The sequence below is a fragment of the Delphinapterus leucas genome, chromosome 3 (assembly GCF_059928025.1).
Source record: "Delphinapterus leucas isolate spDelLeu-1000000601 "Yukka" chromosome 3, BTC_Dleu_Yukka2, whole genome shotgun sequence".
NCBI classification, from domain to species: domain Eukaryota; kingdom Metazoa; phylum Chordata; class Mammalia; order Artiodactyla; family Monodontidae; genus Delphinapterus; species Delphinapterus leucas.
The window spans coordinates 35,250,623-35,271,191 of NC_143131.1; the positions used below are offsets into that span (position 1 = coordinate 35,250,623).

At 38.2% G+C, this 20,569-nt stretch overlaps 1 protein-coding gene across 2 annotated transcripts in view; it reads right to left on the bottom strand.

The window, feature by feature from the left end:
• The window catches only part of TTC33 (tetratricopeptide repeat domain 33), a 32,320-nt gene that overhangs the window by 6,873 nt on the left and 4,878 nt on the right, over nt 1-20,569 (bottom strand). For both annotated transcript variants that reach the window (XM_022598620.3, XM_022598614.3), the window contains exon 3: nt 249-330. In XM_022598620.3, coding sequence (XP_022454328.1) covers nt 249-330 — 82 coding nt within the window. The remainder of the gene's footprint in view (nt 1-248; nt 331-20,569) is intronic.

Below are 20,569 nucleotides of genomic sequence, written 5' to 3' on the forward strand. Positions count from 1 at the left end.
TACAAGAAAAGCCACTGCAATGAGAAGCCTGTGCACTGCAACGAAGAGTAGCCCCTGCTCGCCGCAACTAGAGAAAGCCCGTGCAAAGCAATGAAGACCCAATGCAGCCAAAAGTAAATAAATTAAATAAATAAATTTACAAAAAAAAAGAAAGAAAATGGGAGGAAATGCTCTTTTGGTTCATCACCGCTCACCAGACATAGTGAGTGCAATTTCACAATGAAAGGGAAATTCTTCATAATTATTACCTGTGATTTCATCTCATACAGGGTAGCATCATTTGGGGTTAACTGTAGTGCTTCATCCCACTTCTGAATCGCCTCTCGGTATCTATGGTTGTTAAAGTTACGTTAATATTATATTTTCAGTATGTCTTTGAGAGTACATGACCAAATTTAAAAATCAGAAAATAAGGAATAATTGTTTACCAAGAAATATCTCTATTCAAGAACTGATAATGGTGATGTTACAAAAGCAGGAAAATTTAAGACATGAAGGGAAAGGACAGCAAAAGAGAAAAAAGCAAAACCTAAATTAAAAAGATTTCTGAAATTTTTCAAGATTTTATTTTCTGGCCTAAGAAATCACCACCAGAATTTCTTTTTTTCACCAACCTCAACGTCTGCATGTGCTGTCATTCATTTCAGATGCATTACAAAGGATTTCTCCCAAGAATTTATAATCTAATTACAACCCTTGGCTCTACTGCAGCAATCTAGCTGACAGAGATGACAATTTAAGATGTTGCCAGGTCATTCTGTAAAGATTCTTCAGTTTTAAGATTTTTTGTCTATAAGCTCCAAGAACACAGGGACCATGTCTTAGTTATCACTATCAATAAATGGTAAGTTTATAAGATATGGGTCACATGAACGAAAAACAGTATGAAGACAGTGATTTCCACTATCATCTTTTCACTGATGTTCTCCCAGTCACAACTCTCTTGTGAGCTAACATCTCTACCTAGATTCCCTATAGACACCTCAAACTGAATATGCCCCAAATTGATCTTAGCATACTCCATGCCAAATCTGCATAAGCACAGTAGCACTTTTTTTTTAATAAAATTAAGAAATGACTAAGTCCTGCATATTATCCAAAGCAGTCACCTTCACAGCATCCTTCCCAAGCAGTTAACTCATGTATACCTGATTATTTCTAGGAGGACAAAGTTCAAATTACTAGAATATTCTTCATTATAATGAGCTGAAACTTTCTATCCTGTACCTTCCCCTCAATGCTACTCATTCTCTTTTCTAGAGCTAAACAGAAAATATATAATCCACCAGTTTTCATTCCTGGCTACATAGAGACGATCTAGGAAGGTTTGTGAGGGGAAAAAAATACACGTGCGTGCACACACACACACACGCATACACACACACATATATGCTGGTGCCTGTCTCAGATCAATGAAAACAAATTCTTGGAGTAGGGCCCAGGCAGCTGTATTTTTTTAAAGTTCCCCAAGTTATGCTAATAAAAACCAGAGTTCAGAACCACTGATAAGATCTCTATTGGGATATTAAGCCCTATCATGTACCGTCTTCTCTTAAATCCCTTCTTGCTACCCTTCCTTTCCTCTATGTATTCTAGTGTATAATTTCCTACCTTCTATGTGAAGATCCAAACCAAACATAACAACCAAAATGTGGGCTAACCTGCACTGATTATTATTTAAGCAGGGAGCAGAAAACTAAAGAAATAAAGGCAGAATCTGGTAGAAAATACAAAGCTGAAAACCATAAAAAAGTACATTCTCTATCTCTGCTTCCACCTTGCTACAGCACTCCTTTACTAGTAAATAATACAAATGGCAATACCATTTCCAGGGTCCTGTGCCACCATGGCACACGGCAAAAGGGCGGCAGCTATCTTAGAATAATTTTGCCACACTGCCGACTCCATGGCTAGCAGCAGGGGTGAAGGTGGACAGCACGCAAGTGCACTACAGAAAGCCTGCCTTAACTGCCGCATGGGTTGTAGCAATGGCTACTGTTATTCTGTAGCAGCAGGCTAAGGTATCAATATAACAATAAGCTGAAGATTCACCCCACAATGGCTGGCAGCCTTTGTTTCTAGACAAACCACATCTGAATACACAGAAATGATTATCAGAACCACTGTTAATATCTTCTTCCCTAACAGGGGTCCCCGCTGAGCCCCGAGGAGGTATTTGCTTGAAGACTGTTTAACTCTGGGTGAAAGACTACTCGAATTTTAGGAACTACCAATGACCTGAAGACAGAGAGACCATTATTCACCTCATTTTTATGATGTGCTACCACGATGCTGTATGTTTTCCCGTCTCTGCCTGCAACAGACCTATTCTTAGGACACAAATCAAATCTTTAAGAGCTTCACCAAGTGAAAATTACTTCTCTATCAAGGATTTTGCCAAACTCAAGCACCTGTGTAGAGCCAGGGTCCCCCAAATGGGAAGTAATAGTGGAGACATGCCGTCTCACTGGCCGCTGTCCTTCAATGCTCCTCCTTCTGTCTCACTCAGAGATCCCTTTGCAGTGCTCCATGCATTGCTCTGCTTTCCACGGGCCCTGGCACTTCTGTGCAGAGTCAGGCTATACCCACTAGCCTGGCCTGCACAGGCCTGAGTGGCTGGCACACAATTCTCCACACAAACTGTGCTTAGTGCGCGGTATACACACGCTGGCTAAACCACTGTGTCCCACTGTTACTTTCTAGTTACCCTGAATGGGGAACCTGAGGCTCACAATTATTTTTAAATAATTGTCATGTCAGTGTTAGCTTAGACCCACCAAATGCACTTCAAAGTAAGACATTTAAGTATCTTTTCAGGTACCATTAAAATTCTTTATTTATGAATTCTAATTATTCTATTAAAATACCATCAACTCTACAGAATTAACTAACTAGCTCCTTCTGTAGCATCACCACCTATCAGGTCACACTGCTTGGATTCATATACTAATGCCTAAAGGAGCCCATTCTTAGTCTTTCCTTTCCCAGCCCCTTTAGATAAAGCAGCTTCCTTTAAGCCAAAAGGATGGAGAGAAAAGATACAAGGACTTCACCTGGTATTGCACTTAGCAAAAAAAAAACACACAGAGAAGGAAAGAGAAAGTCTGAACTTTACTGGCAGACTCTTAAACAGGGATAAAAACCACAGCTTGCAGAGAGGAGGAAAAGGGAAGGAGGAGGAAGACAGGGCCTGCAGATTCCAATGGACCTCTTCCTTCCTTGATCTGCACATGTACATCTTTTAAGGCAGCTAAGACAGCAAATCTGTGCTGGCAACTATAAATTGCACTGGTGGCTTATATTGGTATTCAGTATTTTTTTGAACAAAAAATATTCTTAAATCAGGTCTTCCTTATATTCTTTACCTGAGTAAATGATACCTGTTTTGATATAAAAAAATTTTCCCTGGGTATACAAATAGAGAAGAACCAGAAAACAGAGGAAAGTGGGCGTGGGTATGTGTGCACGTGTGTGCGCGCACACACACACACACAGAAATTAAAGACACAATTTCACCACCCAAAGATCATAACCATAGTTAATATACTTAACATTTTATTGTATACCCTTCCAGTATATTTTAATATAACGTATATAACACACACACAAAACGTCTTCTCAAGTTCTGAAATCATCGAATTCTTCCCTCTACAGCATAATACTTAAAGACTGATTACTACCGTTCCAAATGGATCCTCCCTTGTTAGATATTAAAAGTAACCCTTTGGTACAAACTTCCAGTTATAAGATGAATAAGTTCTAGAGACATAATGCACAGCATGGTGTGGTGACTCTAGTTAACAGTACTGTATCACATACTTGAAAGTTGCTAAGAGAGTAGATCTTAAATGTTCTCACCAAATACAAACAAAGTAATTTTATGAGGTGATGGATGTGTTAACTAACCTTATTGTGGGAATCATTTTGAAATATATACATGTTCAAATCATCACCTTGTAAACCTTAAACTTACACAGTGTTATATATCAATTATATCTCAATAAATCTGGAAAAAAGTTACACTTTGGCCATTACAATTCTCTTTTGGAAGAAAGTGTGCCACGAATAATAATTATTAAAGAAGAAAAAATGTATTTTGGAGGTCAAACAGAATACACGTATTATATTTGATGTAAAACTGACTGGAAATGAGATCACCTTAGAAGGAAGTTTGTATAACTCAAGATATCACTCACATTGATTTCTTTTAATTAAGAAAAAAAGCCACTGAGGGAAAAATAAGTATTATATTTACTCGTCTATACAACTCCCCTTCAGATTTTCTATTAATATGCCAGACGTACAAGGGACAGTTCCAGGTTAGTTTAGTTATCAGAATTAGCAATCTCTAAACTAATCAAGAATTCAAATGACACTAGTACTTTTTAAGTATAAGAAGATTATATCTAAAATACAAATCATATTCAGGTTGTTTAATCCTCTGAAACTAGTCTAGGTGTTTAACAATTAGAATTATAATTTTAAAATTTTGGCCTTATAGAAAAAAGGGGAAATCCTTATAGTGAAAAACAAATACAGCAGCAGCCTCTCACATCTTCTCTCCTCAATCTAGTACGCAGGTGCATGCACGCACACACAAACATACACTTAAAAGCTCTGCTTCAAATGAACAGCTACTTTTTTTTTTTTTTTTTTTTTTTGCGGTACGCGGGCCTCTCACTGTTGTGGCCTCTCCCGTTGCGGAGCACAGGCTCCGGACGTGAACAACTACTTTTAAACTACTGTAAACAATAAGAGGACATGTACAGGAACACTACTTTCAAAACCTTTGTAAAGGACAAAAAACTTTTTTCCTTCAACAACTTAAAACATAAAAATAAACCTCTAAACAAATGCTGATGAAGGAAAGTTCTTAACGGGGGAAGAAAACAGCTAATAAATGCAGGAGAAATATTAGAATTTTAAAAATCATCACTTATGAAATAATGGATCTAGATGGATCTAAATGATGACCATCAGTGGATGCTAAAACCATTAGGGAAAAGATTGATGCAGAACTGTACAATGGAAGATAAGGCTGATATTCCCCTGAATGCTGTAACTGACCTTAGCATCACTAAGGGGACACCCAGATATTATATATATCATGATGTGATGCAACAGAAAGTAAACAACACCATGAATATTCTAGCAAAAAAAAAAATTGAACTTCAATTGAAGCTGCCTGACTTAACTTCCAGTTTACATAAAATACAAGAGATGGAGAGAAAAAAAATTAAATGATCCAGAGGGAAAAAATCAGGCAAATCCAGAGTGTGAGCCAGTCTACTAAGCAATTTGCCTAGTTAATTCAAAAAGTCAATGCCATGGGAAAAACTTTTAAAGGTGAGAGAATTGTTCTAATGTTCTAAATAAGGGTCCACAAACTTTTTTCTGTAAAGGGCCAAATCGTAAATACTTTAGGCTTTGGAGACAAGACAGTCTCTGTTCCAACTACCTGATTCTGCTGCTCTAGTGTGAAAGCAACCACAGACAACACAAATGAGTGGTGCTGTGTGCCAACAAAACTTTATTTAGAAAAACAGATGGCATACAAAGTTTGATCCACTAACCGTATGTAGTCTTAGACCCAGCTCTAAATTGAAAGAGACTAAAAACACCTAACAACCAGTAACGACGTATGAGTCTTGATTGGATCTTCAGCCAAAAAATCAGTTATAAAAAACATTTTATGGACAACTGCAAAACTAAATACGTATGAGATACTAACAAATATTAGGAAATTATTGTTGTCTTACATGCTAGTTATATTATGGTTAGTTTGGAAATGTCCTTATTGATAGAAAATTCATATAGAAGTTTTCAGGGATAAGCTTTCATGATGTCTGCAACTTATTATCAAATGGTTCATAAAACATATACAGAGAAAGCAAATATGGCAAGATAACAATGCTGAATCTAGGTGGTGGGTAAACAGATGCTCACTGTAATTTTCAACTTTTTTGTATGTTTCAAAATTTTCACAATAAAAAGTTAGAAAGCAGTTTTTAATGGAAAGTTATAAGCATGTCCCCTATCTTTCTACATACACACATGCACACAATCACTAAAAGCCAAGTTTGCTGCTTGATAACAATATACTCAAAAACAAAAAGGGAAAAAAAGTAAACTATGTTTTTTTAAATGCACATCCAGTTTGATCTAGCAATTCCATTTCTATAAATCTTTCTTGGACTAACCTGTATGTGTGCACACTTATATCTTTGAAAGGATACCCACTATATCATTTGTAAAAATTAAAGATGAAAACGTTCTTTTTCAAAAGAGGTAAGGTTAAATACATTTTAGAACATCATATAATGAAATACAAGTATCCTTTCATATCCAAATCTTTCTGGTTCCTGATTTCAGATAGTTAAGAGTCTGGATAGTAAGAGACCTACGACACAGCCGTTAAAAAAAAAAAAAGGACTTTCCCTATGGCACAGTGGTTGAGAATCTGCCTGCCAATGCAGGGGACACAGGTTTGATCCCTGGTCCGGGAAGATCCCACATGCCACGGAGCAACTAAGCCTGTGCACCACAACTACTGAGCCTGCACTCTACAGCCTGTGCGCCACAATTACCGAAGCCCATGCACCCTAGAGCCCGCGTGCCCCAACTACTGAGCCCACGCACTGCAACTACTGAAGCCCACGCACTCCAGGGCCCATGTGCCACAACTACTGAACCTGCGTGCTGCAACTACTGAAGCCTGCGTGCCTAGAGCCCGTGCTCTGCAACAAGAGAAGCCACCGCAATGAGAAGCCCGTGCACGGCAACAAAGAGTAGCCCCCGCTCGCCACAACTAGAGAAAGCCCATGTGCAGCAACGAAGACCCAACACAGCCACAAAAAAAAAAAAAAAAAAACAGATCTCTAAGATGTATTAAGTTAAAAAGACAAGGGAGGGAATGGTATATATATATATTATATTTAGAATGCTACCATTAATGATGTTTTAAAAGATCTATAGACCTACATGCTTATAAATATAAAGATTATCTTGGCAGGATATCAAGAAACTGGTAACTGTGGCTGCCTCTGGGAAAGTGAAATAATAGGCTAGGGGACAGGAGTAAGGGTAAGACTCTTCAATGTGTATCCTTTGTTATTACTGCGTTTGCTTTTTAAAAATCATGAGTATATTTCATTGCCTTTTTCTTTTCAGTAAAAACTTTAAGAATAAATTAAACAAACCATAGATCTGGGAAAGATCACTTAAGAAGAGAGTAGATAAGAAAGAGAAAAGATACCAGGGCTGGAGTCTTCAAAATGTGGAGATAAAGCAAAGAAGGAAGGACCAGCAAAGATGACTGAGAAGCAGAGAAAGAATGGAAGGAGAAAATTCAGGAGTGTGTGTGATTTTATAGAAACCAAGAGAGAAGTCTGTCATGGAGAGAGTGACGAGTTGTACTGAATACTTCAGAAAGCTCTAATGTCATGCAGGTCATTGGTGACACTGACCAAAACAGTATTGTTGGAATGGAAGCCAGACTGAATAGTGAAGTGGAAGTAAAAAAGGGACAATGAATGACTCACTTGGGAGGTTTTTCTGTGAATACCAAAGAGAGAAATGAGAAGATTACGCATATAAGAATATAAGATCAAGAGGTGATTTACCGGGACTTCCCTGGTGGAACAGTGGTTTAAGAATCCACCTGCCAATGCAGGGGACCTGGGTTTGAGCCCTGGTCTGGGAAGATCCCACATGCCACGGAGCAACTAAGCCCGTGCGCCACAACTACTGAGCCTGTGCTCTAAAGCCCACGAGCCACAACTACTGAGCCCACGTGCCACAACTACTGAAGCCTGTGCACCTAGAGCCGGTGCTCTGCAACAAGAGAAGCCACCGCAATGAGAAGCCTGAGCCACAACGAAGAGCAGCCCCCGCTCACCACAACTAGAGAAAGCCCGCACGCAGAGATGAAGACCCAACACAGCCAAAAATAAATAAATAAATGTATTAAAAAAAATAAAGAGGTGATTGACATATCTCAAACACAATGTGTTTAAACTGAACTCACCATCATCTCCTACTCCAAATTTACTCTACCCGTATATCCCTGACTTAAAGAACTGTACCACCGAGGCATTAAGAAAATCCTGAAGCCATTCTTGACTATACTTTTCCCTGCTCTAGGTCACATTAGTCTTCAATTCTCTAATTCAATTCCTTTAATCCACTGTCACTGCTACTAGTGTAGGTCCTCAGCCCTCCAGGATGGTCAAAAATTCAATAAACCAGTCTTCCTAAGATCAGTCTTGCCTGACTCCAATCCATTTTCTACTCTATCTCAGAAAAAAATTTCTAAAACATAGTTTTGATGAGTTCATCTACTGATAAAAATATTTCAATAGCTCCGGGTTACCTTCAACACACTCAAGTTCAGGCCTCTTAAATTTCACTAGACATCCAATAGACACGTCTCGGCTCCAAATCCCCTTTCTCCTCTAGACGCTCCTTTCACTGACGTTGTGCATTATGCTCCTTCCAGTTCTACTGTTTTTTTTGTTTTTTTTGTTTTGCGGTACGCGGGCCTCTCACTGCTGTGGCCTCTCCCGTTGCGGAGCACAGGCTCCGGACGCGCAGGCTCAGCGGCCATGGCTCACAGGGCCAGCCGCTCCGCGGCACGTGGGATCTTCCCGGACCGGGGCACGAACCCGTGTCCCCTGCATCGGCAGGCGGACTCTCAACCACTGCGCCACCAGGGAAGCCCCTGAACTATTTTTGATACTCCAAAGGGAGAGATTTTCTCTGGCCTCTTCTTGGCTTTGCACATGCAGATTCCTACGACTGGAACATTGTTCTGCCCCTTCTTCAGCTAATTTCCATTTACCTTTTATGACTGTTCTGATGCTATCTCCTCCAAAAAATCTTGTAAAACACGCTTTAATTCTTCCATTCCCCCATTTAGTTAAACGCCCTCCTTTAATATCATCTAAGGAACTCTCTAAAACTGTACTCTTTACTCCATATCAAAACAGCTTCCCTCTTTGTGTTGTCCCCCAAAAGATGCTTACCTAATATTTTCTTTGTGGCATCAATGCCTAACAAAAGGACTAAATAAATGTTCAGTGAGTAAAAATAGATACAAGACATTAATATACTAAGTTAATTTGAGTGAGGGGAGAAGAATATGAAACAAATGACAAATGATGTTGAACATAATTTTATCTTTGCTGAATCACACTGCTAGATTTTATGCAGCTTTAAAGTAAATTTTAATTACTTGTCCTGATTATTTAAATTCTTGACAAAAGAAAAGTTGCATACATGAAAACACTGCTAAACTCAAAATCTTTATTCTAGATATAACTGATTCCCATTCCCAGTAGTTTTGTTCTATAAAGTCACCATAAAGACTGAATTAATGAATACTGAATCATTGGTTCTAAGGTTAAGTTCCAGCAAGCCTCTGGTCACATTTTTATCAACTGATTAACATATAACCCCGTTTTATGTCCATTTCTGTTTAAAGACATCTTTAATGTACACTGCTGATTCACTAATACTAAACTCGTGGCCAGCGGCGCTGTAACTCAGGCCTGGATGAAGCTTACCTAACACGCGTATTTTCTCCATATGGCACATCACAGCCTTCTTGGGCTTAACAACACTAGACAGCACTTCTGCGCTACTTTTTTTGCTGTTTAAAAAGCACCCCCTACTTGGGGGCCTTTTTAAACAGCAAAATCATCAAGAAAAGGCAAAAAAAAAAAAGGGGAAAACATAACACTAACTAGACCACAGACAGTACACTTGCTTTCACTATGAGAGGTAAAACACAAAGGCAGAGGGAACATTGCCTTGTTTGACTCAGCTGGGAACTCAGATGGGAAAGCACCATGGGTACTGATTTTGGTGTTGCAAATACATTGTACTGAGTAAGTGAACTCACAAATCCAAAATCCATGAATGAGGACTGACTGTATTTAAGAACAAATGTTAGAGCATTTTTGTCAATGTCAAATAAATTGTAACTAAACATATTGATCACCACTTTCCACTAATATCATGATAGACTTCCATCATACAATTTTATGTGCTCATGTGGGAATACCAAAGCAAATTTAAAAGCTATTCCTATACAGCTACATTTCAGTAAATCAGCAGCTAATATATGATTCATCATTTTATTTCCTTACTAAAAACTATATCGTCAGGAACATTAAAGGGGATTTCCCTAGTGGTCCAGTGGTAAAGAATCCGCCTTACAATGCAGGGGACGCAGGTTCGATCCCTGGTCAGGGAACTAGGATTCCACATGCTGCAGGGCAACTAAGCCCACGTGCCACAACTACTGAGCTTGCACCCCTCAATTAGAGCCCACGTGCCGCAAACTACAGAGCCCACACGCCCTGGAACCTGCATGTCACAATTACAGAGCCCAGGCACCCTGGAGCCCACACACCACAACTACAGAGAAGCACCACAATGAAGAGCCCCCACACCGCAACGAAAGATGCTGCAGGCTCAACGAAGATCCCGCATGCTGCAACTAAGACCTGACGCAGCCAAAAATAAATAAATAAAAATAAATAAATAAATCTTTAAAAAATTTTAAAAAAAGAACATTAAAGTTTTCACCTTATTTTATATTGTGTTTTCTAATATTTATAATCATTGTTTCCCCAAAATGTTTAACGACAGAAATAACTTTTCTGGCTTAGTTTAGATTTTGTTATTGTAAGTTCAGTATATAATATTTGAAATTAAAGTTTAGTTTGCTTCCTTGATTTTGTGGGAGCTTTCATAGAGAAATTATAATGATGTTGAAATTTGTTGAGATTTGACTGAAAATCATGCGATTTCCAATGTAGGTAGATCAGGTTCCAAGTTTTAGACAACGGTCAATTCCCTGAATTAAACCAAAAAAAAAAAAATCCTCCATAAATTACTTTGAGTTTTTCTGTCTAGAATTTAGAATAACATTCTGAAGAAAGCAAGGAGAAAATAATGTGCAGTTCCATATAATGATCATTCATCGTAAGGAACTTAACTTTTCGCAACTTCAGTTAGGCTCAGAAAGGAAGAAAAAAAGAAGCAAAAACAATGAAAGAAAAAAATATACTACCTAATTGCATACTCTCTCAAGACAGTCATACTGAAGGAAAGGGGATGTGAAATGGGAAGAAGTATTGAAATGATGCTCAGACTGGAGTCCCAGTATGTTTTTACTAGGCAAGAGCAAGAGACACGATATAAATATACTTTATTTTATACTAAACTGCTCTGAATTTTAGTCACTATCACTTATTGAAATTATGTGGACACAGGATTAGGTTAAGTCATAAAGTCTACTTTCAGTAATAATTTAAACAATTTACTTACACAAAAGAACAAACATGTCTTTAAAAGTTTCTAATTTATTATAGACAAGAACAAACAATTTAAGGCAGATCAATTCACTCTGGAAACAGTAGGAAGGTCCTCTGAAATTACATGGAAGTGCACACACACTGAATAAAGGTCATTTTCCAAAGCAAATTGAAACAACAATGCCAAAGTCTAACTAGTACAGAACGTTTCTTAGTTGTTACTGTATTGAAAGCAATTACCCTGTTCTACTCCTTGCTACACTAGGCAATGAGAATTTTCTGAAAAATTTCTAAAAAGTCATCATTTTAATATCCCAATTTTTACTTTAGATACAAAAATCATCTGAAATATTTTACCACCTATATTACTCATTTGTTTAGCATACACATACATGTCACAAAATAAAATTCACCAGAAATTAATTCTAGTATAATTTGGATTAAATAAAAACATTTACAAATAAATCAGTAGTTCCCTTATTTTAATGATAAATATAAAATCACAATAAAGGCAAAACAATAAGTAGAACTCCCTTCGCCTGGATGAACCCAATCATTTGTCTTCTTGCTTCCTTGGAGAAGCCTTCTGTGACCCCTTATCTAAATCGCTCTGGCTCATGGTACCCGGTTATTTATCTTTGTAAAACTATTTGAAACTTTATATTTATCTCTGTGCTTATTTAAACTAAAAGCTCTATGTAGACAGTGCAATAGGTATTTTGCTCACCAGTATATGCAGCTGTATCAGCTAACACAGGACGAACTGGGACAGTATGGGAGGGGCCCTGACTGGAAAATAGCAGCCACTGCCTAATCCAAAATTTTAAATTCCACAATTAGAAGTGTAGTCTTAAGAGTCCTAATGCATTTCAGCATATTTGGAGAATCTAGCAATAAAAATAAAGTACACTTTTGTCCTAAGAAAGATACATTATTTGAGAAATGAGAATTAATCCTAGTGATCACTGAAGAATTTTTAGTCCATAAGATAAATGTAAAAATCCTAAATAAAGGATTAGCAATTAAATCCAGCAACTTGCTAAAGTACAAAATCTACCTGACCATGTAGGGTACGCCTCAGAAAACATTAGAAAAGGTTTCATACGTAATAGATAATGGAGAAAAAAAAGTATATGACACTCAACAAGGCTTACTATAATTTAATACCCAATTTTGATTATTTATAGCTATCATCTATAATGTTTTTAACAAAATGTATATACAATATTAAAGAAATTTAGTTCCCTGGTGCTATTATCCACTAAGTATTAATGGTATTACCTCTAAAAGCATTAACTGTGTCACCTAAAAAAACGCATTTTTACTTCTTAGGCATATTACAGGTGATTATAAGCTGGTCTCTAAATAATATTTCCAAATGTTATTATAGACACAACATGAAAAACTTTGGAAGTATGTTATGTTCTACCTTCTTTCTCTGGAAAATTAAATTGTTGCTTCATAATAATCTTTATACTCATAATTTTCTAACTAATAGCATAGTAGTAAATTCCACAGGATTTAACAGTAGCAAGTCTATGTCTCCCAGTCTTAGCCTATCTGTCCAGTCTTTCTTCTCCCCACCACTCCTCTGCTTCACTTAGCTGCATCTTTGCCCCATCTCTACCTACACATCACTCCTTTGTTCGTGTGGGTTCCTCAGTGAACAAACGTGCACATTTAGGTTCCTGTTCCCCCCCTCCTCACCTAGTCAAAGGCTCTCCTCTAAGACCAAGTGAAAATCCCCTTTTCCCATGAAGACCATGAGTACCACTTAACTGACCACACAGTCACACTTATATTTCTAAAGTAATTTATGTTTTACAAAGCACCTTCCATACAATTACTTAACATATAATTATTTTCGTAAAAAGTTAATTCACTTAGTGCTCACAAAAAGTCCTATAAGATTGGCATTACTTGTTTTCATTTTACTGATGGAAGAAACAAAAGTAGAGAGCAACTACAGGACTAGTCCAAAGGCACATGGTACTAAGCCTACACAAACGAGGATTTGAAGCTAGCTCTTATAACTACCCGACCAATGCTTTCTCTAACTACCCCAATATTGTTTTCGTTTAATTTTTCTCTAATTCTTCCATGTATTTCTATCTTCTCTTTACTAATGAGTTCAGGGACCGAAGGGTGGATTTGCTTGTATTCTCTACAACACCCAGAACATGACCGGGCACATACAAGGTGCTGATATCACAGATTTTACCTATCTCATTTGTCCTACCTTCTCCAAAGAGAAGTCTTGGAAAGCAGCAAAGAGAAGCATGGAAGACATGAAAAGAGGACAGAAGCTAGCATGCTTACAATACATAAAAAAAAAAAAAAAGATGGAAAGACGTAAAAACAAATTATACCCTAAGACAAAAGTAGCAAACACCTTAATTCTTACTTTGTTTCATCTCACCATTCCACGTACAGATATTACAAGAAATTCCCAAGACCAGGGGAATAGCAACGTGGGTAGAAAGAATCAAGAGATTAGAATTATAGGTACCTTGAGACCCTGGGGTGTCTAAGGTTTCAGGCATCGTTGTGGCTTTTGAGGAAGGGCCTAAAGCCAAGGTCAGCGTAGTAATGGTCCATACAGTGAATATTTTAGGCTTTGTGGGCCATATTGTCTCTGACACAACTACTCAATTCTGTTGTAGCACAAAATCAGCCACAGACAATACACAAACAAAAGGACATGTTTGTGTCCCAGTAAAACTTTATTTATAAAAATAGACTAAGGTTTGCCAACACCTACTCTACTTGGGCCAACCACTGTTAAACTGCCACATTTGTCAAATGCCCTTTTTTCTTTCAGTCTTATTTTCTGCCTAACTCAACCAGGGGCAGTTATCACCCCATGGAGGGCATGTATGGCAATTTATAGAGGACTTTTCGGTTGTCACTAAGACTTGGAGGCACTAGTGGCAGGGGTTCAGGGATGTTAACATCCTGCAAGGCAAAAGGTAATCCTGCACAACAAGACACTGTCCTGCCCAAGATGCCAAGAGCATTATTCCTAAGAATCAGGCCGGCTCATCCACCCACTGCCACAAAGCTGCTTATGCACCTAAGTTTAAGTTGTCCCAAAGTACAAAATAAACCAAGAAGTTCAAGATGACACTGACCATCCCTAGTTCTGTTTTCTCTTTTCATTAGGCAGGCATGCAAACATGCCCACACGTACAAACACACATGTGCAAACCTGTGCAAATACACAGATCTGAGGCAAAAAGAAAAATGTCCTCTTCCCGTTGCACTGTTTTGGTTTTGAAAACAAAGCCACTGCTGTTAGCAGAGACACTGCCAAATGAAACGTGCTTTGTTCACCAAGGCATACAAAGGTTTAAAGGAACAAGGGAGCTGCTTTCCACTGGCTAAAGAGAAGCAAGGACTGGTGGGCATTTACTTCACTACTGTCGGCTTGGTGAATTCCCTCCCCTCCCTCATTTCTCATTTCCTCTTTGATTTACTTCTCCTGGCCTACAAATAAAAGGTGGCACCATCTAGTTCCTCCACTTTTGGATCACAGTAAACTTGGCACCTAATAAATCAATGGTCTCTCGTAAGCTCCACAGCATATCTCATAATTCAACTTTGGTTTGGAACAGACCGAACAGGCATAGCCCTACTGCAGCTGCTGGATAGGAAACATTAAAAGATAAAAATTTGGTTTAAAGTCACTGTGGTTAATAAGTGACCAAAGTCTGATTCAGCCAGTTTAAAGACAACCTTAACAGTATGCAACCAAACTAGCACAAAGAAGGAAGCAGAGTGAATAGTTCCAGGGACTGCCCAAGGGTGGGGTGAGATAATACCCTACAGTGAGGTAAAGAACAGCTGGTCACAAAGCACTGAGCTGACTTTGTGACCACCTAGAGGGGTGGAATAGGGAGGGTGGGAGGGAGATGCAAGAGGGAGGAGATATGGGGATATATGTATATGTATAGCTGCTGATTCGCTTTGTTATAAAGCAGAAACTAACACACCATTGTAAAGCAATTATACTCCAATAAAGATGTTAAAAAATTTTTTAATAAATTAAAAAAAAAAAAAGAAAGAACAGCTGGTGATTAAGCCAAATAAGTCAGCACGCTTACTACCAGATAGAAATATCAAGGTGTTTAGCTACTTTGCTCCCAATTATGTTTGTAATTTACTGTAGCATCAAGTTTAACGAGCTATACAGTTACCGGCTTATTCACTTAATAAACGTTTATTGAGCACCAGAGCAGAATACTACTCTGGGTTAGGTAGTATTCTAGGTACTGAGGATGCAGCATTCAATAAGATATAAAAGGACCCTACTACTCTTCTAGAGCTTACATTCTAGACTGTATATGTGTGTGAAGAAGGCACAGAAAGGCAACAAACATAAGTTAAAACATGGTTAAGTGCCATGATGAAAAACACATGGACGGATGTGATGGGGGCGAATGCATGGTCAGAAAAGGTCTCTCTGGGAAGGCATCTGAGCTGAGAGCTGAATGACAAAAAGCAGCCAGCCAATGGAAAATCTGGAGAAGTTCATTCCAGACAAAGGAAGAGCCCAAGGCAGGATCAAACACCCCATTTTTTGAGGCAAGAAAAGAAAACGAGCATGGCTATAAAAGAAGGAGGAAGGGGATTGCGAGGCCAGAGAGGTAGTCCAAAGCCATGATCATGAAACTAGTAGCCCATGGTTGTGAGTGTGGATTTCACTGTATGAGTGATGACTCCATAAAGTTTCCATGCAACACAGAGACATGAATTGCTTTACATTTTGAAAAGATCAGTCAGGCCCGGGGGAGGAGAATGAACTGTAGGGGTATAAGAATGAGCACAGGGAGGCCTGTTAGTTGGGAGACTACCAGAGTAATCTAGGTAAGAGCCGATGGTAGATTAGACTAGGATGACAGCCATGAAAACAGAAGGGAGGATAAAAGTGATTTGGAATATATTAAAAAGTAAAATCATCTCAACTTGGATTGGATATGAGGAGTGAAAAAAAGAAAGGAATCCAGGATGAAATCTTAGCTTGGGTTACCTGGGAAATAAAGCCTGAGGCCTAAGCTTATAGGCTACCGCTGTGTGGGGCGTAGGATCCAAGGAAGGAAAAAAAAAAAGAAAAAAAAGTGAGGCAGGAAGGAGGGAGAATAAATATAAGGCATATGTTAAGCTGACAACAGCTTCAACAAAACAAACACAGATGATTGTTAATATTGTAGAACTTCTTCAGAGACAGTATGAAACCTCTTTGTATTGGAAACAGTCCAGTGGGGAAAGGAGGAAAAAGAATTTATCTGCAGCTTCCCTCCCATATCCTGTCTCCCCTAGATCAAAGTCAGCCCCACAAGGCTTTAACCCACTCACACTTCTGGGTGTGTGACCCAGTGCCTCTAAAGCACCTATAGGTCCAACCTGGCCAGTGTCAAGGTGTGATGGTCTTTCATTATCAGTTAGCACCGTACATAGGGGCTCTCTGGTCTGTGCTGACAGCAGCAGCTGCCAGGACTTAATGGTAATAAGAATATTTGTAAGAACCTATAATGAAAAATAATCTGAAAAAAAATATATATATATATAAACTGAATAACTTTGCTGTATTCCTGAAACTAACACAACATTGTAAATCAACTACACTTCAATTTTAAAAACACATTAAAAAAAAGAATACCATGAGCTGTCTCAAGGGCAAGGTTTTGGAGGTGAGTGGGGCTGATTAGCTCTGGAATGGCACATAAACCAGCAGAGATGACTCCTGGCTTTTGATGTTAAAAGTGGCTCACTAATATTTAGAAAATGAAATGAAAATGAGCAAAGAAAATGAAAATGAGCAAAAGAAAACAGCAAGCAAAGAAGATTAACAAGCAGTGGACACTGAGACAAAAGGAAACTCATGAGAGTGTGGTGTTGCAGATTACAGGGCAATATATTTAAGAAGGGAGTGCTCAGCTGTGTTGAATACCAAGAGGAACACTAAATGAGAACCAAGACATGAAGATGGGATTTGACAACATGGAGGTCATCAACAACCTTTAGAAGTGGATTAGTGGGGACAGCAACTTGACTGGAATGGACTGAGAGGATGATTCATCAAGAAATGGAGTTTGGGGGGCTTCCCTGGTGGCGTGGCAGTTGGGAGTCCGCCTGCCGATGCGGGGGACACGGGTTCGTGCCCTGGTCCGGGAGGATCCCACATGCCGCGGAGCGGCTGGGCCCATGGGCCACGGCCACTGAGCCTGCGTGTCCGGAGCCTGTGCTCCGCAACGGGAGAGGCCACAGCAGTGAGAGGCCCGCGTATCGCAAAAAAAAAAAAAAAAAAAAAAGAAATGGAGTTTGTTGTGAAGGGGGAGCAAAGAAATGGTAGGGTGTGTGGAGTCAAGGGAAGGTTTTCAAATGGATGCTATCAGGGTATGTTTGTATACCAGTGAGAGGGAGCCGGGGGCGGGGGGACAATAAGGGGTAGGGGAATAGAAGGTACAAACTATTATGTATACAACACAGGGAATACAGCCATTATTTTATAATAACAAATGGAGTATAACCTTCAAAACTTGTGAATCACTATATTGTACACCTGTAACTTATATAATATTGTACATCAATTATGATTCAGTAAAAGAAGGGTAAAAAAAGAGAGAGGGAGAGAGAAGACAACAGATGACATCAAAATGAAAGGGGGTTTTAGGAACAATATTCCTGAAAAGGCAAGAGAGATGAAGTCTAGTGCACAAGTGGAGGGGTGGGCCTTTGAAAAAAGAAGGGGCACTTCATTACAACACAGTGAACGCAGATGGCTTGGATGCAGATGCACTCAGATTAGGAGATGTGGTGGTGAGAAAATAAAGGCATTCTACACGGACTGCATCTATTCTCTTCCAAAGAATAAGAGGCAAGATCACAGTCATTAAATATATTCAGGTTGGCACTCAACAGAATGTGTTTCACACAGCCAGGTCACCTTCAAGTTCACTTTGGTAAGTATGCTTTTCTAGACAAGGAACAAAATTCATGGTAAATTCTAATTATATTCTAGCTTCACACACATACACACTAATACAAGAAAAAAAATGAAACCACTTAGCTACACAATCAAATATCACCATCTAGTGGTTGAAACCTTAAAAGCCAACATATCAAAGCTGGGACCCACATTGTGATTCTTGAGAAGATATATCCTAGTTAGAATTAATTCAAGAAAAAGCTGTTTGAACAAAATAACTTATTAAAAAAACCTTTAATACTGCATGAAATCTACCAATCACATATAAAATCTTAAAATAAATTACCTAAAGTATATTTACTGAGTGCTTATAGGTGCTAGGTGGCATGCTAAGCTCTTTTACATGGACTTGCTCTTTAATACCCCAATAGTCTATGAGGTAAGTGTCACCATTTTAATATAAGGAAACTAGAAATTGACCCTTGAAAGGTTAAGAATGTGCCCCAAGTTTATACAGATATAAATGATAAAACTAGGATCTGAACGGAGTTAAAATAACTTCAAAATCCCCACTCGTAACCACTAGACTTACTATACTGTCTCTATAAGGCACCAACATTACTTAGGGCTTGCGTAGAAAAGTAAACTAGTCTTCTGTTACAAAGAATCATGAATACTACAAGGTAGAACTTCAGAATTTAAAAACCATTCCATTGCAAACCAAATTTTTCTAAGAGCAGTTATAGTTTCTTACTAACGAAATAAAATGGACAACAGGAGACTCTGATGCTCAAGAACTATGCCTCCTTTGGAGGAAGGCTGACATTAACACACTTGGATCATGCATAGTCAATGTGTTCAGAAAACTCTCTCGGTGCTAAATAAAACTAAATAAGAGAATCTTGAGGGCAAAAATGAAGAAAATCACAAGGAGGCAAAAGAATGCATCCCAGGAAGTAGAAGGTGCTCCCTCCTCCCTCTCTCCTTCTTTAGCAATTCCTCCAGGGGCATCCCTACTTCTCTACCATTCTAAGGATTATTACTCATTCCAAGTTCAAAGCTGTTCCATATTTTATTACTTAATCCTTACCATCACAGGTTATAGGGAAAGGAATAAGACTCAGAAAAGAACAATAATTTTCAAGTGTCATATTCTCATACAGATAGGAAAATTCTATTCCCAAAGGTCCTTTGTGGTTGGGATATGAAATAAAATATGTTCTCAGAATACTGTGTTCTAATCTGGAGTTTAAAATATATATTCCTATAGTACAATGCAATATATGGTAGTTAATCCACAAAAACCTATTTAGCCATAATAGAGCAAAACACAGCAGCCTTATAAATATTCAATAAATATTTACTGAGGGCCTGGGAAGTGCCACAAATTGGTCTAAGAGCTGAAGGCAGAGGACAAAAGTCTGTCTAGACAAAGTCCCTACATTCCTGGAGCTTACATTTCTACAGAAGAAAGACAACTAAATATAAACAACTAAATAAGCGTATAAGGTAACTTCAAAAAGGGAGAAATACTATAAGAAAATTTAATATGCTGATGTGACTGTGGTTTTTCATTACTTTGTTAAAGTCATAAAATTACTTTTCACCATTGCCAATAGAATATAATGAAAAGGGTCTTACTGTTGCATATAAAGAGATCAGTCTAGTGTTTTTTCTTCAGCAGTATTTGCTGCAAACTTATTTGTATTTCTTTGCTCCAGAAACACCAAGTTGGTAGAATCTTCCTAAACATGTAAAACAATTTCTTTTACATGTTTAGGAAAATTCTTTGCATTTCCATATTCTGTTCCCACTTTCTTGAAATGCTTCCCACCACTATTGGTTTGGCAAAGTACTACTCCTTCTTTGAAACCCAGCTGAAGATTGAACTTATCTGTCAGAACTTCCTTGATATACCAGACAGCACTGGTGGCTCCATTCCCTGTGATTCTGAAATATTCTGTATGAACTAACCTGTCTTACTGCATACACTACTCTGCAATGTATTGATAATTATCTGTATTCTGTGCATCTTATCAAAGGCTGAGCTCCTTAAAGTCTGATAATATATCTTACCTCTCTTTGAATGTTTTTTTTAAAGAAGGATGGATGGATGAATGGTTATTTGATGTTATATTTTAATGATGACATTACACATTTCTTAAAAGTTGACTCATTATATACAAATTGGTACATCAATAAATGTCTAATACTGTTCCTGAACCAATAACTGCCACCCTAGCAACTAATTTACTTCCTGATCTGTCACCATAGTTGAGATCAACTTAATGATATCCTTTGAAACACAGATTGAAAAACA